Genomic DNA, 20,093 nt, shown 5'->3' with positions numbered 1-20,093 from the left:
AGATAGATAGATAGATAGATAGATAGATAGATAGATAGATAGATAGATAGATAGATAGATAGATAGATAGATAGATAGACAAATAGATAGACAAATAGATAGATAGATAACTCAAACATTTCTCTAGTCTTGCACAGTGCTCACACAAATGTACTGGTGTTGGAACAATTGGACACTAAGGAATACAGAAAGAAATGGTGTTTTTGAGCACTTTATACATACTTTAGATAAAAAAATTTTTAGTCAAAAATGTAAAATCTAATTTGCTCCAAAATATAAGAAGATATAACTTCAGAATACATGCCAAGACCACAAGGAATACCCATAGATGCTTATCTTAAACATTCTGCACATACAGATCATGGCAGGGCCCTGTGGCATAGTGGCCACTTGGATCAGACCACATCGTGTGAGTGATAAGCTTCTGGTAGTCACCATTGAGTATGTCCCCAGCAAGTCTTCCTCCTTCAGGGGACATGGCAGTGGAATGGGGGAACAGGACCATTTTCATGGCTATCATGGCCTCCTAGTCCACTGCTACTCCCCCCCACCCAAGCCCCATCATGGTGTTGCTTTACAGAACAAAGGCTTGGAAATATTCTTGTAGTTGTCTAGCAAACCCCATTCTTTTCTTAAGGCTACAATTGTATCTATTATTGGGGGGGAGGGGATTTGTTTTGTTTTTAAAGATTTTTCTGCAATCTGGAATGTTCTTCAGGTTATTAGAAAACCCTCCAACAGAGTCTGCCCCAGCAGCTTTTTGCAGCTTTATCAATCATATACTCTATGCCATGGTTTGGAAATAGGTATGTTGATACCTGCCTCATCTGTATGTATGGTATGTGTATTAGGAATGGCTGGGTGTGTTAACATTCACCTGAGTTTTACCTTTACTCTAAATTAACCTACATTACATTACAGTTTTTTTCATAAACTACCTGAGGATCCAGTATCATCAACAGGCATCTCACTGTGTTTAAAATCCAAAGTAAAACATTTGTAAGCAAATTCATAGTTTGGAGGAACATTTCCCAATGCTTGTTTTATCAGATGCCAAAAAGCATTATTGAAAACCTGAAATGTAGAAGAGAAATAAAATCAGCAAATTGTTGTGAATAAATATTGCTGGAGCGAATACTCATCATTTTAAAATAAAATATATACACATGGGCCTGTATCTTGTCAGCGGTAAACACAAGATGAAGAACAGTTATTCTTATTAAATGAGAAACAAACGTCTTCTTCCTAAAGTATCATCCACTAATGCAGGGTCCGTTGAATGAGAAACAGTGCAATTAAATAATCAGGAGATTTCAACTAATGAACGACATTAAAAACACAATCATTTACAGGAAGAATAAGGACACTTTCCATGTTTTAACAGAAAAATTAGGCACTTGTGTGTTTTTTTACCTTGAAGTGTTCTCTAGCTATTCCTGTACCACAGAGGCCAGGAGGGCAGTGTGTTAATTCCAGTCCTCTCATAGCTCTGGAAAGATCTGGCCAGTTTCCAAAATTATTCAACACACTTCCAATGGCTTTCATGATAGATGTGGCTTGCTCTATAAACCAGTAGCTCTCCTGAGGACAAAATGCATTAACAACAAGAACTGTTTAAGATCTACAAGTATTCTAATAATACAGCTATATCTTAAATACAAATCTTCCAAGAATGGATTATCACATTTGTCCTCATCCTCACGTTGGTTACCAACTGATCGGTACCCAGGAAAGACAGAGGCCCCTTCCGCACACGCAAAATAATGCGTTTTCAAACCACTTTCACAATTGTTTGCAAGTGGATTTTGCTATTCCGCACAGCTTCAAAGAGCACTGAAAGCAGTTTGAAAGTACATTATTCTGCATGTGCTGAATGAGCCTGAGGGAAAAATCAGTGTTATCTGGTTGCACTCCCCTCCTTCCCAAGAAATTTTCATAATTTAACTACAACTTCAACCAAAATATTTAGCCCAGTTGAAAACTTATATATAAAAATGATCACCCAGAATCATACCCAGGAAAACAAATGATGAAAATAAAACACTGTTCATTGGTGTGGGTTGTCTGCATTGAAGAAAAGGTCAACACCTCCTTGGTCCTGCCAAATGCAGCCCTTTGCAGTCTTGCCCTTGTTTTAATTACAATAACTACATGTGCCAGCTGCAGCTATGCCTGTGGACTTTTGGCAACAGTACAACAACCCACAATAATTGGGGGTGGGGGAATCAATTCCAATTGGATTATTTGTCTTGTCTCACATGAACTGTATAAAAACTAGTGTATATATGCTGTGCCTGTGTAAACTGAATATGTAACAATTACAAAACATATGCTGTGTCTTCTACTGAATGTAAAATGGAGTCTAGAAGAATACTGAAGCATGAGAGCTTTGCTGCATTTTTCCAAAAGAAACACTGAGAGGAAAAATGTTAGAGCTCTCTAAAGTCAATACTGATCAATGAATATAGCTCCAGTTGCTATGGTAACAAATACCTTGTCAAGATTTGGCAGAACAACATCCTCTTCACCAAACACACATGGTACCATACTGCACAGATGGATATGGTGCCCTATGGGAGAGCTTGCAGTGAAGAGTAACACATGTATTTCTACATTTTAAAAAAAAACTAAAGTAAAATAGGACTAGCTAACTTAATTGTAACTGTGATTCTAAACAATCTTAAGTGAAACTCATTTTCTGACTGCTTGGGTGTCAAAAAATTTATCGGGTAGAACAAAAGTTAGGGTTGGGGTGCTGTGTGAGCCGGGTTGTATGGTTATCGCTCTAGCAGCATTCTCTCCTGACGTTTCGCTTGCTTCTGTGGCTGGCATCTTCAGAGGATCTGAAACATCAGGAAATAATGCTGCTAGAACATGGCCATACAGCCCGGAAACCACACAATACCCTAGTGATTCTGGCACACGTGGAACGCCTTCAACAATACAAAAAGAAAAACTATTTGGCTGATCATAGGATACTGCAGACTTTGTGCAAAATCTAAAAAAGGAAATGGGTTCATAGAAATTTTTTCCTAGCTTTCATTCTCAATAGGGCACCAAGGTGGCTTACAAAGAACAGTTTAAATAAACAGACAAAAGATGTGCACAATAAAATACATTCTGGTCTGTCCTTCATCCATGGGGCAGCTTGTTCAGAGCCACATGTGACAAGTCACAAGTAAAGAGCCCAAAACCAAGACAGCTTGGCTCTTGCCCTTTGGCTTATGCCTCTAGCCATGCCTAGATTTCACTACCTGAAACAGGAAGGGAAAACAGAACCTCGCCCTGGATCTTATACAGCTGACTGAGACATCCCCTCCTCTGGTAACACTGCTTCTGCATCTTCTGCTTCCTGTTGCAATCCACACATTTCCTAAAAAAAGCCATTCTTGTAGGTTGAGGAAATGTTGGGAACAACAAATGTTATGTTCCATGGTGTTACAGCCAGAGCCAACAGAAATTGTCTTTTCCTCCCCTGCATGAACCATGTTTAACTAGAAGGGCACATGAGATAGAAATCTCAGTTCTGCCAGTTACCCTTTTATGACAATGCCTCAACCTCTCAGAAACTGCAAAAATCCCTTCACAAACTCATTCCATTCACAGTTCATAAGGCTCCAATTCACAGAAAGACGCATAATTTGAAGTATTGCTAGATAAAATTTGCATTTCATCTATTTATTGACAAATTGTATGGAGTAAACATTTAACACTGTGTACATGTGATACTTAAGTGTTATATACTGAATAAGACCATGAATTGGGAATTCTGTTATTCAAATTTTATCTCAGCCAAGTACTCGATTGCCAGAATCCAGCCACTATTCCTTCAGTTTCATCCCCTATTGTGTAATATAGATTAACAATTCTTGCCTGCCTCGTTGAGTTGCTGTCAATATTACAACGGTAGCAAGGAAGTCCAGTACAGTTAACTGAACCTTTGAATTGGGAATGTCCTGATTCAAATCTCAGTTCTGCCATGATATTACAAAGCAGCTTAAGATAAACCACCACTGATCATCCCCAGCTCCCTGCAGCCGAATCTGCAATATGCATAATCCCTACCTTAAGGGGTGTTTGTAAAAATTGGTAGGATAATATGTATGAAGTGCACTGAGCACTTTGAAACATTACCAGGATTGCAATTACTATTTCGTAATGACTATGCTGGAAAGGTATAGCAGACTGGCACATACCCAGGAGGGAGATTTATCATAGCAGCTTTGGTGGCATATGTATGGATCTTTAGGATTAATTTTCCCGGAGCCAGATTCTTCCATGAGAATTTTTCAACCAAGAGAAAGCCCTGGGGTATAATATGGTAATCTTTTTGTGCGGCTGTTAAGATAAAAAAGTGTACAGATAAGAAAGTTTACAATGATATTTTAATCATACATAATATAGACTTAAGACTCACAAAAGCTTATGCCACAATGAATTTGTGGTTCCACAAGACCATTGTTTTGACTGCAGCAGAATAACAAGGTTATCCCATGCCCAACAGGCAAGTTATAGCAGAACCACGCTGCAGTTCCAGCCTGACTGGACCCTACATTTTGTTGCAGGTCCTCACTTGTTTATCTTCATTGATGCACAACCTGTATTTTGCTGCTTCTAAATATCAAGAAAAATAACTATTAGTCTTTGAATAATGTAGGCCAGGGGTCCCCAAAGGAGTGCCTATGGGTGCCATGGTACCTGCTGATACTATTCATGGTGCCAGAGAACTGTGTGGGGCTAGATGGGGCATTTGCCCAGCACAGCTTTGGATGAGCTATTGAAGATCTGATTGGCTGCCCAGATCTTTTAAAATGTTTGCAGCAACCACTTACATTATCCATTTGGCTATTATATACACCAGGTACCATACTAAACTTCTTTAAAACATGCTGAAAAATGAAGGTATGTGACTATGGAAGGGAGGGACAAAGGTAAAAAACACAATGACTAATGTATTTTCAACTAGCCTCAAGATTAAGAAAGTAAATTAAGTCAGCAAAATATATAATAAGGGGAATTCAAAAAGATGATCACACAGCAAAAAGAACATTTATTACAGCAAATCTATAAGCATTTACTTCTATTTGACACAGAAACAGAACAATTGAAAACACATATGGTCAGATAGATACCAAACTTTGAGGAAGAAATATTTTCTCAAGAATGGGAAACCCTATGGACAAAAGGCATAACATTCACAGCGTACCAAGCATTTCTTTTCATATCTGTTATATTAACTTTATTGATGAATTTAAATATATATATATATATAAGGGGCAGTATTTCTAAATGCCTTTTTGTTCAGAAAATGGCATCTAGGGCAAGCCCTGAAATTGCACATCTCCCCTGTCAGCAAAACTTTGAACCCAGTAGAGTTCTCATGACATGGAATTTGGATAAGGTGCTACTATTGGACTTGATTCTAGTTTTCCTACTGCAGACCAGGCAGCTATCCTCTGAAACTATCTAAACACATTAGATGAATCTTTTAATGGTCTCTAAGGTACTCCTGGACTCCAATCTAACTGTAGAATTTAATGCTCCCCCCTTGACCAGCCTCCTCCAATCCTAGGCTTCTCTGGACGCTGCCCATAACAGGTGGAAATGCTCTCTCTCACCCCACCCCTCCTCTAGCCGTTTTATTAAGCTGTTTGATTCTTTGCGCAAAACAAGGCACAAAGGATGTTTGGACTATCCTGCTAACACACTCATGGTCCATGTGCAATCGCTCTCAACCAGTGACTTGCACATGTAGTGGGGAGATGAGCTTCAGAAGGAGCCACTTGCTGTACGTTGCAAGAAAACGTGTGTGGGTGGAAGCTCAGGAGAAGGTACAGAAGAAAAGAGGGGGAGGAAAATTAACTCATGAGGAAAAGCGGGGAGAGGAAGGGGAATAAGACATTAAACAAATAGTTCCAAAAAAGGAGGGGGAGAGGGGAGTGCAATCCATCCAGATTCACCACTTCTTAGTCTAGCAGTTGGTGTTCAGTTGGATGCCCATACTCCATCTGCTTTCCAACCACACTTGTATTACACCCCATTCATTTTGCCTGTCAACCTCAACGTTTTAATCTTGTGATCCAGCAAAATAAGGCTGGAGTATGTCAGGAAGGCAGTAGTTGTGAAGACACCCAGCACAGCCAGATATGAAGGGGCTGATTATAGGTTGATTATTCTTTGTAAGTAGGGTTTAGTCTGCTTCCTGCATTTTTGAAAAACAAGATATTTGTCTGTATTCAGGCATAGCCCACAACACAGTCCAGGGTCAAAACACAGTCTCTTAGAAGTCCATGCATCAAACCAGAAGGGCAAATTGAAAAGCCCAAGCCAGGTCAAAGTCCAAAAGATCAAACACATTGAGGTCTAGAATTAGGCAAAAAACAAAGCAAAACCCACAGCAGGCATCCAAGTGTTGTAGATAAGTTCCTTCCATACTGCTTCATGCTTTTCTGGCAGCTCTGAACAGAAAACCCTTCTGAGTCATTCAAGAACAGGTGCAATTCAACAATCAGCTGAGTCACCCAGAGACAGGTGCAACTCATTAATGGCTGAGCAGCCTATGTGCCCGTCAACCATGATTCTGTGGTGACCCCAGTTCACAGGCAGAGGTTGACCGATGCTGGAGAAACTGCCAACCACATGATACGATGTGCCTCCCTCCAGGCCCACGTTCTCTGGAGTTCCAAGGGCTCTGATGACTCGGAGTGAGGATGTTGGCTGCAGCATTTTTAACTCAGCTTTAGCTGTGGGACTGAGGGTGTGGTACACTGACTTTGGCCTGAGATTCCCCCTCTGCACCTGATGGAGTCTCTACCTTGTCCAGCAGGTAGAGACTGCAGCATCCGAGGGCTGAGGGTGGCTTCCTCCATCTCTTCCTCATCTAAGAAGGCGTCAGCAAGCAGGCCCAAGACAATATTGGACAGACAGAGCCTACACACATACTGTTTTTATGTATGCAGTTTTAGTGCATGAGGAATAATCAACTTTTGGAGATTGGGAACTAGCAAAAGGTTCAGAAAGAAAATTTGTGCAGAGTTTGGAACTTGTTTTAGGTTTACCCACCCAAAGTGCAAAGCCTTACTGTGCTCTTGTTGTCACTGTAAATACCAAGATATTCAAAGCAGCACTAATAGAGCATTCATACAGAAAATTCTCCATGCTTTCACCTTGTGCCTGCCATTCCCTGTCCCCCATCACGAGAGTACTTTTTGCCAAAAAACAACAACCTTATAGTAGGTATATTGCTACAGGACAATGACAGTATAATGATATCCCTACTATGGATTTTTTTAAAAAATGGGGAACAATTATGGGTGAGAGGGAGAAAGGTACAAGAAATTATATGGGAAGTGGGTGGGAAGGTGTGGAAATCTTGACATTCACATGGATCCCAAACCTGCTTTGAGTATGATATTTTCAGAAACACAGTTCCCTTCATTTCATTGGTTTTTCTCCCCCAGAAACACAGCATTGAATCTTGGGAAAAACCCTGAAGGTGGACCACATTACCTTCATGTTCAAAGCAATAAATCTTTGAATAGGAATGCCACGAGGCAACATCAGGGAAAGGCTCTATTTCTTGCTGTTGGCCCTCCAGAATAAGAAGCCAGAACTGAAACGATGTGCGACAGGATACTGGACAAGGTGGACCACTAATCTGGTTCAACAGGGCTCTTCTTATGATGATGGCATTTGGAAACACCCCCACTCCCATTTTTAGGGGAATCCACAGCAAAACCTCCACTTGGAAGCCACTTTTGATTGAGTAGTAGGCAAAGTAACATGTAAAAATTTCTACAAAAATATTATGATTAAAAGAGCAAGAAAGACCAACAGGATTTCCAACAACACTTGACAAAATGGATAGAATAACACAGAGAAGACAAACAAATAATACTACAGCTGTAATTGGCTACCATTGTCTTTGAGTATCCCCTGAGGGAATCCAGGAAATCAGTATTAATATTTACTCTCTGCTTAGTACTCAGCTTACCTCCTGAATCTCCCCAGTGTACTAATGCAGAAAAACAAACTAGGATGTCGATAGGCTTCAGACTGTCCACACACAAGTAATAGGAGACACGATCTTCTACCATCTATAAGAAGAAAAGGGATCCATGTTTAATTTCTCTGTGAAATTGAAGTAACTAATATTTGAGTTATGTACTAAACTCTGTAATAAAAAATACACAATGAGCAATGAAATGTTCCATGGCCTTCATTCAAAGTGCTCTCTTTTGCACTTCCTTCAGCAATTCACTTTATTTTAAATCCATTGACCATGCTGCTCTCTTATGAGACATATGTATGCTTTCCTAAGTTACTAGCTTTAATTTGGGAAACCAGCAACACAATAACATAATTGCTTTGAGAGTTCAGCAACTTAATGTTAAGTAATTACAAGGAAGTTATTAAATGCAACACAAGCCTTGAAATCAAATTGGCTCAGCAGTACTATTATGATGTTCACTTAGAGAACTATTTTTTTATCCACTTAAAACACTACAACTTATTTTCTGGCAAGATAAATGTATGTATATATTTATTTGGAACACATTTTTATCCTACTCTCCCAAGTAGGGAGGTGCATATGGTTGTCCCTTCGCTGATTTTATCATGACAATTCAATGAGGTAGGTTAAGGTAAGATCATGTCAAGCAGTGATTTGAATCCAGATCTTCCTGGTTCTAGTCCAACATTCTAACTATGACACCATACTGGTTCTCACATCAAACATAATATGGTACATAAAACTGATTACATGTTACTCAGTCCAGAATTCCACAGGAACTCCAAACCCCATGCAAAGACAGACTGCCTTATTGGAAAGACATTGACATTTATGAGCTGTTGCTCTGTCCATGCATACTGCAGTGACAAAAGTGGAAACTCCTTCTGCCTGATCCAATTACAGAAGAGGACAAGTAGATTGCATTCTTTATTACAGAATCTGATATTACATTTTGGTATAAATTACTTTAGATTCACTGGGGTGGATCCTACCCCTAACTTACAACTTCAATATGCAAAATGTATTTATGAAAATGGGTGCTGTGTGGTTTCCGGGCTGTATGAGCCAGCTTAGAGACAGCATTCTCTCCTGGACGTTTAGCCTGCATCTGTGGCTGGCGTCACTTCAGAAGGATCTTCAGATCCTCAGATCTTCAGAGGATCTTCAGATCCTCTGAAGATGCCAGCCACAGATGTAGGCTATAAAATCGCCAGAGAGAATGTTGCTAGAAAGCACGGTTGATCGACAGTCTGTGAAACTCACACAGCTACTTCAAGTGGTTCCGGGTCATTGAAAGCCTTCGACAATATATTTATGAAAATATTTTACCCCATCTTTTCTTTTGGTTAAGGTTTAAAGCCTTTCTCCAATCTAAATAGCTCTCCTCCAAATTAAGTGGCTCTTCCGTTGGAGAAAGAACCACTTAAGCTGGAGAAAGGCTCTTGGGCTGGAAGAGGAAGATTAGATCCATTTTGATAAATAATGATCTACTCAGTTGGCAACTAAACTACAATATTACATTACACACACACACACCACCCCTCCATGTAATATGTTTATCAGGACTAACCAAAATAATACTAAATATTGTGCAAGCTTTTTTCATTCTTCAGGTTTTCCATCAGGTGGTATTTTAAAAATCAACGGAAGGCATAAGAACATAAGAAAGAGCCTGCTGGATCAGACCAGAGTCCATCTAGTACTCTGCGACTCGCAGTGGCCCACCAGGTGCCTTTGGGAGCTCACATGCAGATGTGAAAGTAATGACCTTCTGCTGCTGCTGCTCCCGAGCACCTGGCCTGCCAAGGCATTTGCAACCTCAGATCAAGGAGGATCAAGATTGGTAGCCATAGATCAACTTCTCCATTAATCAGGTGGAAGGTGGAAATCAGTCCAAGCCCCTTTTAAAGCTATCCAGGTTAGTGGCCATCACCACCTCCTGTGGCAGCATACTCCAAACACCAATCATGCGTTGCGTAAAGAAATGTTTCCTTTTATTAGTCCTAATTCATCCCCCCAGCAGTTTCAATGTATGCCCCCTGGTTCTAGTATAGTGAGAAAGAGAAAAAAATTCTCTATGTCGACATTTTCTACCCCGTGCATAATTTTAAAGACTTCAATCGTATCCCCCCTCAGACGTCTCCTCTCCAAACTAAAGAGTCCCAAATGATACAGCTTCTGGTTGTGGTGGGTTTTCTGGGCTGTGTGGCCATGGTCTGGTGGATCTTGTTCCTAACGTTTCACCTGCATCTGTGGCGAGCATCTTCAGAGGTGTATCACAGAGGGAAGTCTGTTACACACCCTAACTTACCTTTTATCTGTTGGCAGAGGTCTTTAATGTCAATTAACAAGGTTTTTAAAAATATGAATCTTTCTTATACTGGCCTGTTGTTGTAAGTGGTGTTTTATTGATTAACACAATACATTTAAAGCATATATTCAAAATTATGGTATACCTTGTCGCTTAAATAGAGATAAATAAATCATGTAATTGATACACTTACCCTAAAATCTGATTTCTGATAGCTGTATGCATAAGTATTGGGTTTATGGAAAACATATAAATTCCTAGATGGAAAATAAAAGAAAAAATGTTCTTATGTAAGCATTAAATTTATGAACAAATTTCTCTCTCATGCCACATTTTGTTTAATTACAAAAATGTGTGTTCAGATAGTCACTCTGCCTCTTGAACAGTTATTCAGCATTGGCAGATTAAACAAATCAAACTTTGTAACTATTTAACTGAGAACATCCTTTCTCTATCCCTGAGAACAGAAAGAGAACATCTTTTAAATATTCTGATTGTTTCCCCCTCCTTATGATTGGTTGCCAGATGAAGGTTTTTTCCCATATGAAAGAGTAAACAGGCTTTTTTTATGCAGGGGCAGAGACAGAAGAATGTACATTGTCAGTCAGGCATGTTGGGTATGATTGGCAACAAGAGGCACAATGAAATACTTTAGACAATCAAGGAGTTATGTGGTAAAAAACAGATTGATTCTTGGAGCTGCAGGACCTGCATGGACAAAAAGCTACATGGGTTAGGGACTGAATGCAGTGAGAAGGTGGAAAGCTGCAAAACTGCTCCACTTCCCTCTTCCAACGCCAGAAACTGGGCTTGTAGAAAGGCAATTTTGCACCCTTCCACGTCCTCTCTGCCTGCTCCCACCTACATGGCTTTTTGCCTCCATGGGACCTCAGCCCTCAGCTCAAAAAAGTACATTCTTATGGGGTTTGGTGGGGGCTGCTGAATGTACAGACAAAAACATCTGTGAATCTTCTGCTAATGACTGGCTGCAGCCAAGAATTAATGATGGTAATACAACAATACTGTAAATTGGACAACAAAATAATGCTTCTTACTGAAAACAAGTATAGAAATCTTCATAGTCTATCCATATTTCTTTGGAAATCGGACTCTTTTCTGTCTCAATTTTTTCCTGAGACTTATTTATCAAATTGTTGCCTAAGCCAGGGTCAATTAAGTCCAACATCGGAGTGGCATCAGTACTTATTTTTTCAACCGATTCCTCTGCAGAGATAACAGAGATTTCTACAAGTTAAAATTATACCTTGAACAGGGAAGGTTGTATTTGTACTGGCTTAATTAGTAAAATAGAAGACAGAGAGTTATCCAGTATATGCCTGCAAGAGCCTTAGCCTCCTCGCCCCTCACACCATAACTCTTTCAGCATTAAAGAAAAGCAACTACTAAGTCACTGGTGATGCAAGTAGACAGAAACATAGCTGTAGCCATTTGTTTCAATTGATATCTTATTTTTTTATGAATTTGGCTAAATAACTGGCATTTTCTCAACATGCTTTGAACTAATCTATTTGAAGTTGGTTTTTATGATTCCTAACAATAAGAAATTTATAATATGTTGCTTCCATTAATAATATTAATTAACAGACAAAAATACAGATTTGTATAGGTCGAACTACTAAAATCAATTTGAATTTTTTTAAAAAAAATCTCTCCAGCACAGGCTGGAATACAAATTTGTCCTACTTAAAATATATGTATCCATTACAAACTAGTCTTCATTTCCCAGATTTCTACAGCCTATGTAAAATATGATTCTGCACATGGGCATGTACCAGCAGCTCCATAAATGCATGCCCAGATTCTTTTTTAAAATGCTAACCTCTTACTGTAGTTGAAACACTAAATTGCACTGCAGATCACTTGGCTAAGTAGTCACTTGGTGTTTATTGGCCAAGCTCATTCTCCCTTTTGCTTAGAAAATTAGAATACAGTGGAACCTCAGTTTTCGTTGGTAATCCATCTGGATTACCTCAGCGAAAATCGAAACCAATGAAAACTGAGGCTCCCATTGGCAAGCAATGTAGCTAAGCTACATTGGCAAGAATGAGTTGCTGATGGTTTCGTTGGATTTAGCAGTACAAGCAGCGCTGCAGCATGATCTAAAAACCGGCGATAACCGAGCCAACCAATGAAAACTGAAACAACATTTTCACCCAAAGAATCGGAGAAACCCGAAACTGACGAAAACAGATGTCAACAATAACCGAGGTTCCACTGTACTGTAATGGTTACCTTCAATTCAAAGATGATCAATACAGTCATTATTTGTCTGACATGGATTGCACATTTTCATTGTTTTTTGTTACCTCGTCTCCCATGCTTTTCTTGTGGTCAAATGTGTGCTTTTTAGCAAAAATGGAATAGTGATGGGAACTACAATTTGCAAGGTGCACAATAAATCACATGTGCTTAGCACCACTGGTGTGTGCATGTGCATTCATTAGAAGATGAAACACAGCTCTTGGAGACTAATCAGATTTCCTCCCCTTTATTCTTGCCATGAGGTTATTTTTTTTAAAAGAAAAACTCATGAACACCAAACCAAAAAAGACAGAATTTATCTATTATGGCTTTAAATAAAATTCTAGAACGTTCTTGAAAGCATTTATGTTGAAGATTAGTAATTTTCAGAAGGGCTTCAAAAAGAAGGAATAAATGTATTTTGGCAGATATTTTGAAGGCTGTGAATGAACCGAAACAAAAGTTATGGACACCATAAATCATCTTCATGAAAATGCCAAATAAATGAAAAGCTGCAGACCATAGCTTTCACCTCTAGAGGTCTCTCTATATCAGCACTGAAGCATGCTGACAATGAACACTTCCCAAATTATACCTAAGAACACAAGGACGCCTGCTAAACATCTTTAAAACTGCACCCAACCAAAGTTTTTGACATACAGTAAAACCGAAGATACTGATGCCTTCAAACTGTCCACTTGGCACAGCTTAATCACCCTAGAACCATATAACCATGCTTAGCTACATGAAGGCATAATCCAAGAAATAACAACAACATTCATTCTTCTGGAAAGGAAAGCACTGAGGGAATTGTGCACATTTCTGAAAATCTCACAACTGCATGTGCATATTTTATAGATTTAAACATACAACTTGAATTTTAATAGGATACTTTGCTGTGGATTTTTAATATACAATTTCTAAACTATAGAAATGGGGAGTGTAGTTCTAAAAATCTGAATCAAAGACATACGTATCAAAGGGACAACAGATCCTGAGTATACAGTTAATAGCTAGTCAAATATGACTTGTGCATAGCCAAAAGCCGTTACAAAATAAGTGCAGTAAGAATAAGACATTAAAATTAAAACAAATGAGCAGTTCACACAATGTGAAAAAGAGAGATTACAAATTAACTAAAATATCCACACTAATAGATTCTATAGACTTGGTTTCTTTGAGATCTCATTGACCCTCATTGTTTTTACTGCACAAAGACATCTTATAACATAAGAATCATCATCTGATAGCAAAAATACCATCTTTTCAAGGTCAGGTTGCCAGTTTAAACCTCTCAGTAATCCATCAAGAAATGTGGCCCAGGGTATCACATAGAGTGGACAGGATAAAACATAATGTGGAAGATCCTTCATGACAGACTCTCCACAAATATAGTGCCATTGTTCCTTTGGCAGTTTGCTATATCTTCCAGTCAATACTGCTGTTGACATGGTTTGGAAGCACAAGGCGGTCAAGGCCACTCTACATTTTGGAATAGTAACATTAGGTAAATAAGGGCTTTTATTTTGGAAAAGTTTAAACCATGGTGAAAATTTGGATTGTAAAATTGTTGTTCTGTTGAGCAAAGTATCCGAGCTGTACTCCCAGTCTTTCAGTGGACAATTGTCACATAATATAGCAATGCTCCATGTATAGAATCCAGAGTTTTTTTTCCAGCACATTTTTTGTGTTGAAAAAAAGCCCCTCGACTTATACATGAGTGTAGGTGTATTTTAAAAAATATTTTTGAGAGTTTTTACTTCTTTGTCGGTTACTCCAGGGGCGCAGTTTTTTAGGTTAGTGGCATCAAAATTCCTCTGTGGCTATCATCAGGTGACACTTCTGATGATACCAACAGAAGTGTTATAAAGTTTAGTTCAGGGGTTCAGAATTATGGACTTCAGTGCTGTTGGATGTCCCCATCCCCATTGTTTCCAATGGGAGCTAATAGGAGATGGGGTTACATTTTTGAAAGAGGTCCATAATCCTTTGGACCCTCTTGAACCAAACTTCACCTAAACCTGGGTGATATCATCAGGATAATCTCTTCTGTTGATACCACTCCAGGTTTCAGTGATAGCCTGGACTCAGGGGTCCAAAGTTATGGATCCCCAAGGGGTACTCCCATCCCCCCATTGTTTGCAATGGAAGCTGCAATAGTAGATGGGGCTACCCTTTTGAGGGTCCATAACTTTGGACCCTGAACCATGCTTCACCAAACCTGGGTGGTACTTTCATCAGAAGGGTCTCCTAAAGATACCTCTGAAATGTTGAATTTACTGCTAATATAAACATTCCCTCCCTGACAGGGTTGTGTGAATGTTTCTTCTAAAAATGACACCTACCATGTGCAATTTTTAAAAAATATGTACACTAAAAAATAATGAACTATTCTTTTTAAAAAAAGCAGGGTAGTTTTGAGTCACAGTGAACAGGCATACCTTCCATTCCAGTTTTTATTGTAAGATCCATTGTTTTAAAACCCTTTCTTACAAAAAAAAAAACTAAGGTTTTTGTACTTTTAAAGTTATTGTTGATACCCATATATTGTTCTTTTGTTGGGACCCCTCTTTTCCAGCTTACTCTACAGAGCTAGTTTACACTGTTTTCTTTGAAATAAATGTTCAAAAAAAACATTTAACCTACTCTATGCCTCAATTAATGTAATTTTTTATTGGTATCTATTTCTTTATTTTTGAAATTTACTCAGTAGCTGCTGCATTTCCCACCCCTCGACCTCTTATATCACTTGAGCCATCAATAAGTTTTCCCAGTTATTTGTGGTAAAATTAGATGCCTCGACTTATATGCGGGTCGACTTATACACAAGTATATACGGTAAGTTATTCAATAAATTGTCAGGGATTGAATAACACATTAGAATATTACTTAAGAAACAGAAGATTGAAAGATTGGACACTGAGGACATTTATTTTGGAATTTTTACATAATTTCCAAAATTTTAGAATGGTCAGATGTACACAGAACCTGATTGAGGGCAAGGAAGCTTCCATTCTCATTGATATCACAAGGATCCCTTAGGGAAGGGCTAAGATATGTCTCAAAAAGAAATTTTGGACAATGTCAATTTGGTTAGATTGACATTCTTCCAGCCCCACACTTCAGCAGCATACAAAAGATGGGGGACACAGTAGCGCTTTATAAATATAAATTATCAGTAGGTTAAAAAAAGGTCACACAAGACTACATTTCTGGAAAAAAATACGCACAAGTCTTCATATCACAACACTTCACTTCCAATATCAGTGCTCTTTTTTAAAACGATACTTGACTTAAGAAAAGAAACTGTCCAGTTGAAGTGCATTATGCCAACCCTGAAGGGTTTTCAAGGCAAGCAAAGTTCACTCTACTCCATTCTTGCTATATGCAGATGTCACAGCGATATTATCAAGAAGAATTAGTCTTCAAGTTGCATTCAAGCTTTCCACTGATATTGTAAACTAAACCACCTAACCATAAACTATGAGAAAACCCAAAATCATGGTGTTTGTAAAATCTTGGCACACCCACTTTTGGGGAACAGAAAGGATTCCTAAGAACAGGTGAGGCAATGTAAATACTTAGGCATAACCTTTAGTTTTAATAACAGCTGGTTCGCTCACCATATAAAAACTACAAAAACATCAAAAGACTCCTAGTCTCCTTGAAACATTTTTATCACTTTAAAGGCAACAAATATCTTCCAGCCATGCTCAAAATTTATTTGGCAAAAATGGTTCCACAGATACTTTATGGAATTCCAATTTGTATCAAGGCAGGGGGGAGGGGGACGGGTGTGGGGGGCAATTTTCTGCCCCCATGTGACTCACCGGGAGCGCTCACCGGGGTGCCCAGGGCGTTTGTCCTTGGATGTCCCCATTATAGCTACGCCACTGCTTGAAAAAAACCAGCACACACACTAGGCCAGGGGTAGGGAACCTGCGGCTCTCCAGATGTTCAGGAACTACAATTCCCATCAGCCCCTACCAGCATGGCCAATTGGCCATGCTGATAGAGGCTGATGGGAATTGTAATTCCTGAACATCTGGAGAGCCGCAGGTTCCCTACCCCTGCACTAGGCCAACAGAGACAAGAAACGAAAGCTTGGATTTCAACATTCTAATACTGGCTAAAATTAATTTCCACTCTCAAGCTACAAGCCTTCTGTTCTTTATGTTGAGTGACACGATTTCAAATTGGCCCAAATTTGTTTTGACACTGACAATTTTCTGTTGGTTGATTTTAGTGGTTTTAAACATGTAATTTTACATTGTATTGGTAGTCGATTTGGTGGCCCTAGTGAGGGCAGGGTAGAAATTTTTATAAAATCAATCAGTCAATCAATCAATACCCATTACCATAGAAGACTAATGAATCTTCAGTATACTTGGAACAATCCATTATTGTAGCCACATATCATCATTTGTAGATTCTTATATCAAATAATTGAAGACCAATATTACAAGAGCTATTCCACCAGGCATTTCCATCAGGCCAGCCGGGTTGATTGCTGTATTTGATTCCCATATTACCATCTTAGCCTCCCGTGTATATGAAAGGGAGTAGGTTTTGCCATTTGCTGCTGTTACTGTTGATTGTTTTATTGCCTCATTGTATTGACTTTTACTGTTTTACTATTCTGCTGTTCACAGCCCTGAGCCCTGCGGGGGAGGACGGGATTTAAATTGAAAATATAAATAAATAAATAAATTTAAAAGGAGAATGTAAAAACGTTTTGATAGTTTCATTCTTAATTTTCTGAAGCACAAGATCAGTATCTTTCTGGACTCAGTTTTCAAGTTATAGCACTGTAACTTATTTCCATTGCCCCAAATTTTAAATTTTTTGTGGCTTAAAAGAATCCTTTTCACCTGAAGCAAAACGATTTATAACCAGCCTTTTAAACAGTGAAAATTCTTCAAGCAGTCTTCAGAAAGAGGACTGAAGATGAAAGAAATGCCATTATTGACACTGGACTATATTCCTGTACAACTGAAAATATATCTGGCAGACATCTGGCCTTTATATCCCTAAACCTTTTAGTTTTGGCAATAAAAAAAGAGAGGAGATAATACTTCCAAAAAGCTCAGCATAGTATACATTTGCAGCTTTGTGTGTGTGTGTTTTTTTTAAGTAAGTCTTAAAAAAATCACATCTCAGGGGACTCTGCTAAGTGCTGTAAGAACTGCTGTAATAGACTACTCAAGCATGTGGCATATTGCGAGCATGTGTGAAATTTTCTTAGCAAATGCAAGTAAGGAAGTTACTGAATTTGAGTATCATCTCTGGTTTAGCTCAAAATGTCAAATTTCCACTACGCCTTCTTCACTTTTGGCATAAAACTGTAGCCATTCTTTTTCCCTGATCATACTAACAACATCAGAAGCATTTCCACTTAAATTGTGGCTTGTTTTTATTGCAGTCATGTAAAAAATGGCACAGAACAAAAAAAGGAGGTAAGAGAAACAAGAAAAAATGGGAATTTTGCTAAAGAGAATAGGAAGGGTACAAGTGGGATTGTACAAAAATTAAAAGGAGCAAAGCAATGTAAATTTGCACATTCCAAACTTAGAACTTCTGAAGAAAAAAATATAACCTATAATATATGCACTTTGTACCTTCAGGCTGTAGATTGAATGGTACAAAAATCCCATTTGACTAATTTCAACAATTATGGTTTGTTTACACACCTGCGGACACACATACAAACTGTATGTTCAAAATGTCATTTTAAGATCTTTTGACATTCTATAGAGGTCTCTGCTTTATGATGCAGAACAAACATTCGTACTAGTAGCAACTCTTGATTCAGTGGAAGAAGAAGAGGAGGAGTAGGAGTAGGAGTAGCTTGGATTTATATCCCCCTTTCTCTCCTGTAGTGGAGACTCAAAGAGGCTATACAATCTCCTTGTCTCCTTCCCCTCTCACAATAAACACCCTGTGAAGTGGGTGGGGGGCTGAGAGAGCTCCGAAACTCAGCTGTGACTAGCCCAAGGTCACCCAGCTGTAGGCGTGTGTGAGAGTGCACAGAGCTAATCTTGAATTCCCCAGATAAGCCTCCCACAGCTCTAAGCCGGAAGATCTGACCATATGGGATCCATGCTAAAGTACCCTTAAGGATATGGACCCCTCACTATTATCTGCTTTCTCTCCTATATAGGTCTGCACTTAAATGCAACTCCCTGAAACTCAAATTCTTTAGTACAGATAACCATAGCACATCTACTACCAGGCACTAAAGTGGAATGTGCATATTATTCCACTTTCTGCACCAATAACATCACTGGTTATCAATCAGCTACCAGGTCCGGATTCAAGGCTATTGCATTGCTTTGGGCCCAGATACCTGCAGGAGAACAACCTCTCTTGCTATATATTCCATCACTTGGCAGCTGCACTAGTCTGAACAAAGGCCTTTTGAAGGCACCACCTTTCAAGCAGGTAAAATCAGCAACTGTCTATTCAGACAAACTTGACTGTGGCAAGTTGTCAGGTGAGACTCCCATAAGCATCTGCTACTTCACAAAATCGCACCCAACTTAGAAATATTCAAAGAAGACGATTCTTATAAATGGCATACAACATAAGGCCAGTAGGTAGTCTACTGCAATGTTTGTTGTTTGTATCCATCCTTTTTTTAAATGCAATGCCTTTATCCTTTCTAACCATCCTACCAACAGGGTGTTGTGTGGTTTCTGCACTGTATGTGGAGTGCTCTAGTAGCATTTTCTCCTGATGTTTTCGCCTGCATCTGTGGTTAAAGGAATCTTCAGAGGGATGCTGTATATGTGGAGACTGGGAAGACAATAAACTTATTACTACTACTGCCGTTGTTGGAAATGAAAAGGTTTTCCATGGCTGAAATGGTAGCTGCAGATTCCAGCCCTCCTGGACGATTATGAGGATTTTGAAAGCATTCAGGCTTGGAGTTCCACCCCTTCAGGCTTTCCCTCAATTTTTTTTTCATTTCTTTTTTTTATTTTTTTTTTTTCCATCTGCAGTTCCTCTGTAAACTGAGGCTGGGAGATATTGTGTTTGGCTGTGTACCTCATTTGGCAGCCATTTTGGGATGGTGTTCACTTTCCCCTCTGAAAATTCTACAAAGTACCCACACGCCATAAGATTGGGGGTCCCTCCTTAGACAATTTTTTTTGCTTCCATTGTTTCTATTCCTGTAATCCCCTGTAGCCACAATGCACTGTTTTGCTTACTACATCTTTGCTGTTTGACTTAAAATGCTTCATGTTTTGTAATTCACGGTAACTTTAAGCCATGAGTGAGGAAGGGATGGGCTACATATGCAATTGAAAAATAAACAAACAATAAACTCAATTTTTGTGTATTTAATAAAGGGATTTTCAGTACTATACTAAACGTAAACTCTTATACCCTTCTAAACCTAGCCAATTCAGTGGATTGAGGAAGGGTATATACCGTATATACTCATGTATAAGTCGAATTTTTCAGCACATTTTTAATGCTGAAAAAAAGCTCCCCTCGACTTATATC

General features: G+C 38.9%; 1 protein-coding gene across 1 annotated transcript in view; it reads right to left on the bottom strand.

The window, feature by feature from the left end:
• The window catches only part of ADGB (androglobin), a 126,850-nt gene that overhangs the window by 85,454 nt on the left and 21,303 nt on the right, over positions 1-20,093 (bottom strand). The window contains exons 11-17 of the mRNA XM_048505347.1: positions 11,378-11,546; positions 10,516-10,579; positions 7,994-8,096; positions 4,195-4,338; positions 2,494-2,606; positions 1,414-1,581; positions 939-1,074 (exon numbers count right to left, since the gene is read on the bottom strand). Of these exons, the coding sequence (XP_048361304.1) occupies positions 939-1,074; positions 1,414-1,581; positions 2,494-2,606; positions 4,195-4,338; positions 7,994-8,096; positions 10,516-10,579; positions 11,378-11,546 (897 nt within the window). The remainder of the gene's footprint in view (positions 1-938; positions 1,075-1,413; positions 1,582-2,493; positions 2,607-4,194; positions 4,339-7,993; positions 8,097-10,515; positions 10,580-11,377; positions 11,547-20,093) is intronic.

The sequence above is a fragment of the Sphaerodactylus townsendi genome, linkage group LG01 (genome assembly GCF_021028975.2).
Source record: "Sphaerodactylus townsendi isolate TG3544 linkage group LG01, MPM_Stown_v2.3, whole genome shotgun sequence".
Taxonomy (NCBI): domain Eukaryota; kingdom Metazoa; phylum Chordata; class Lepidosauria; order Squamata; family Sphaerodactylidae; genus Sphaerodactylus; species Sphaerodactylus townsendi.
This window is presented reverse-complemented; position numbering and strand designations above follow the sequence as displayed.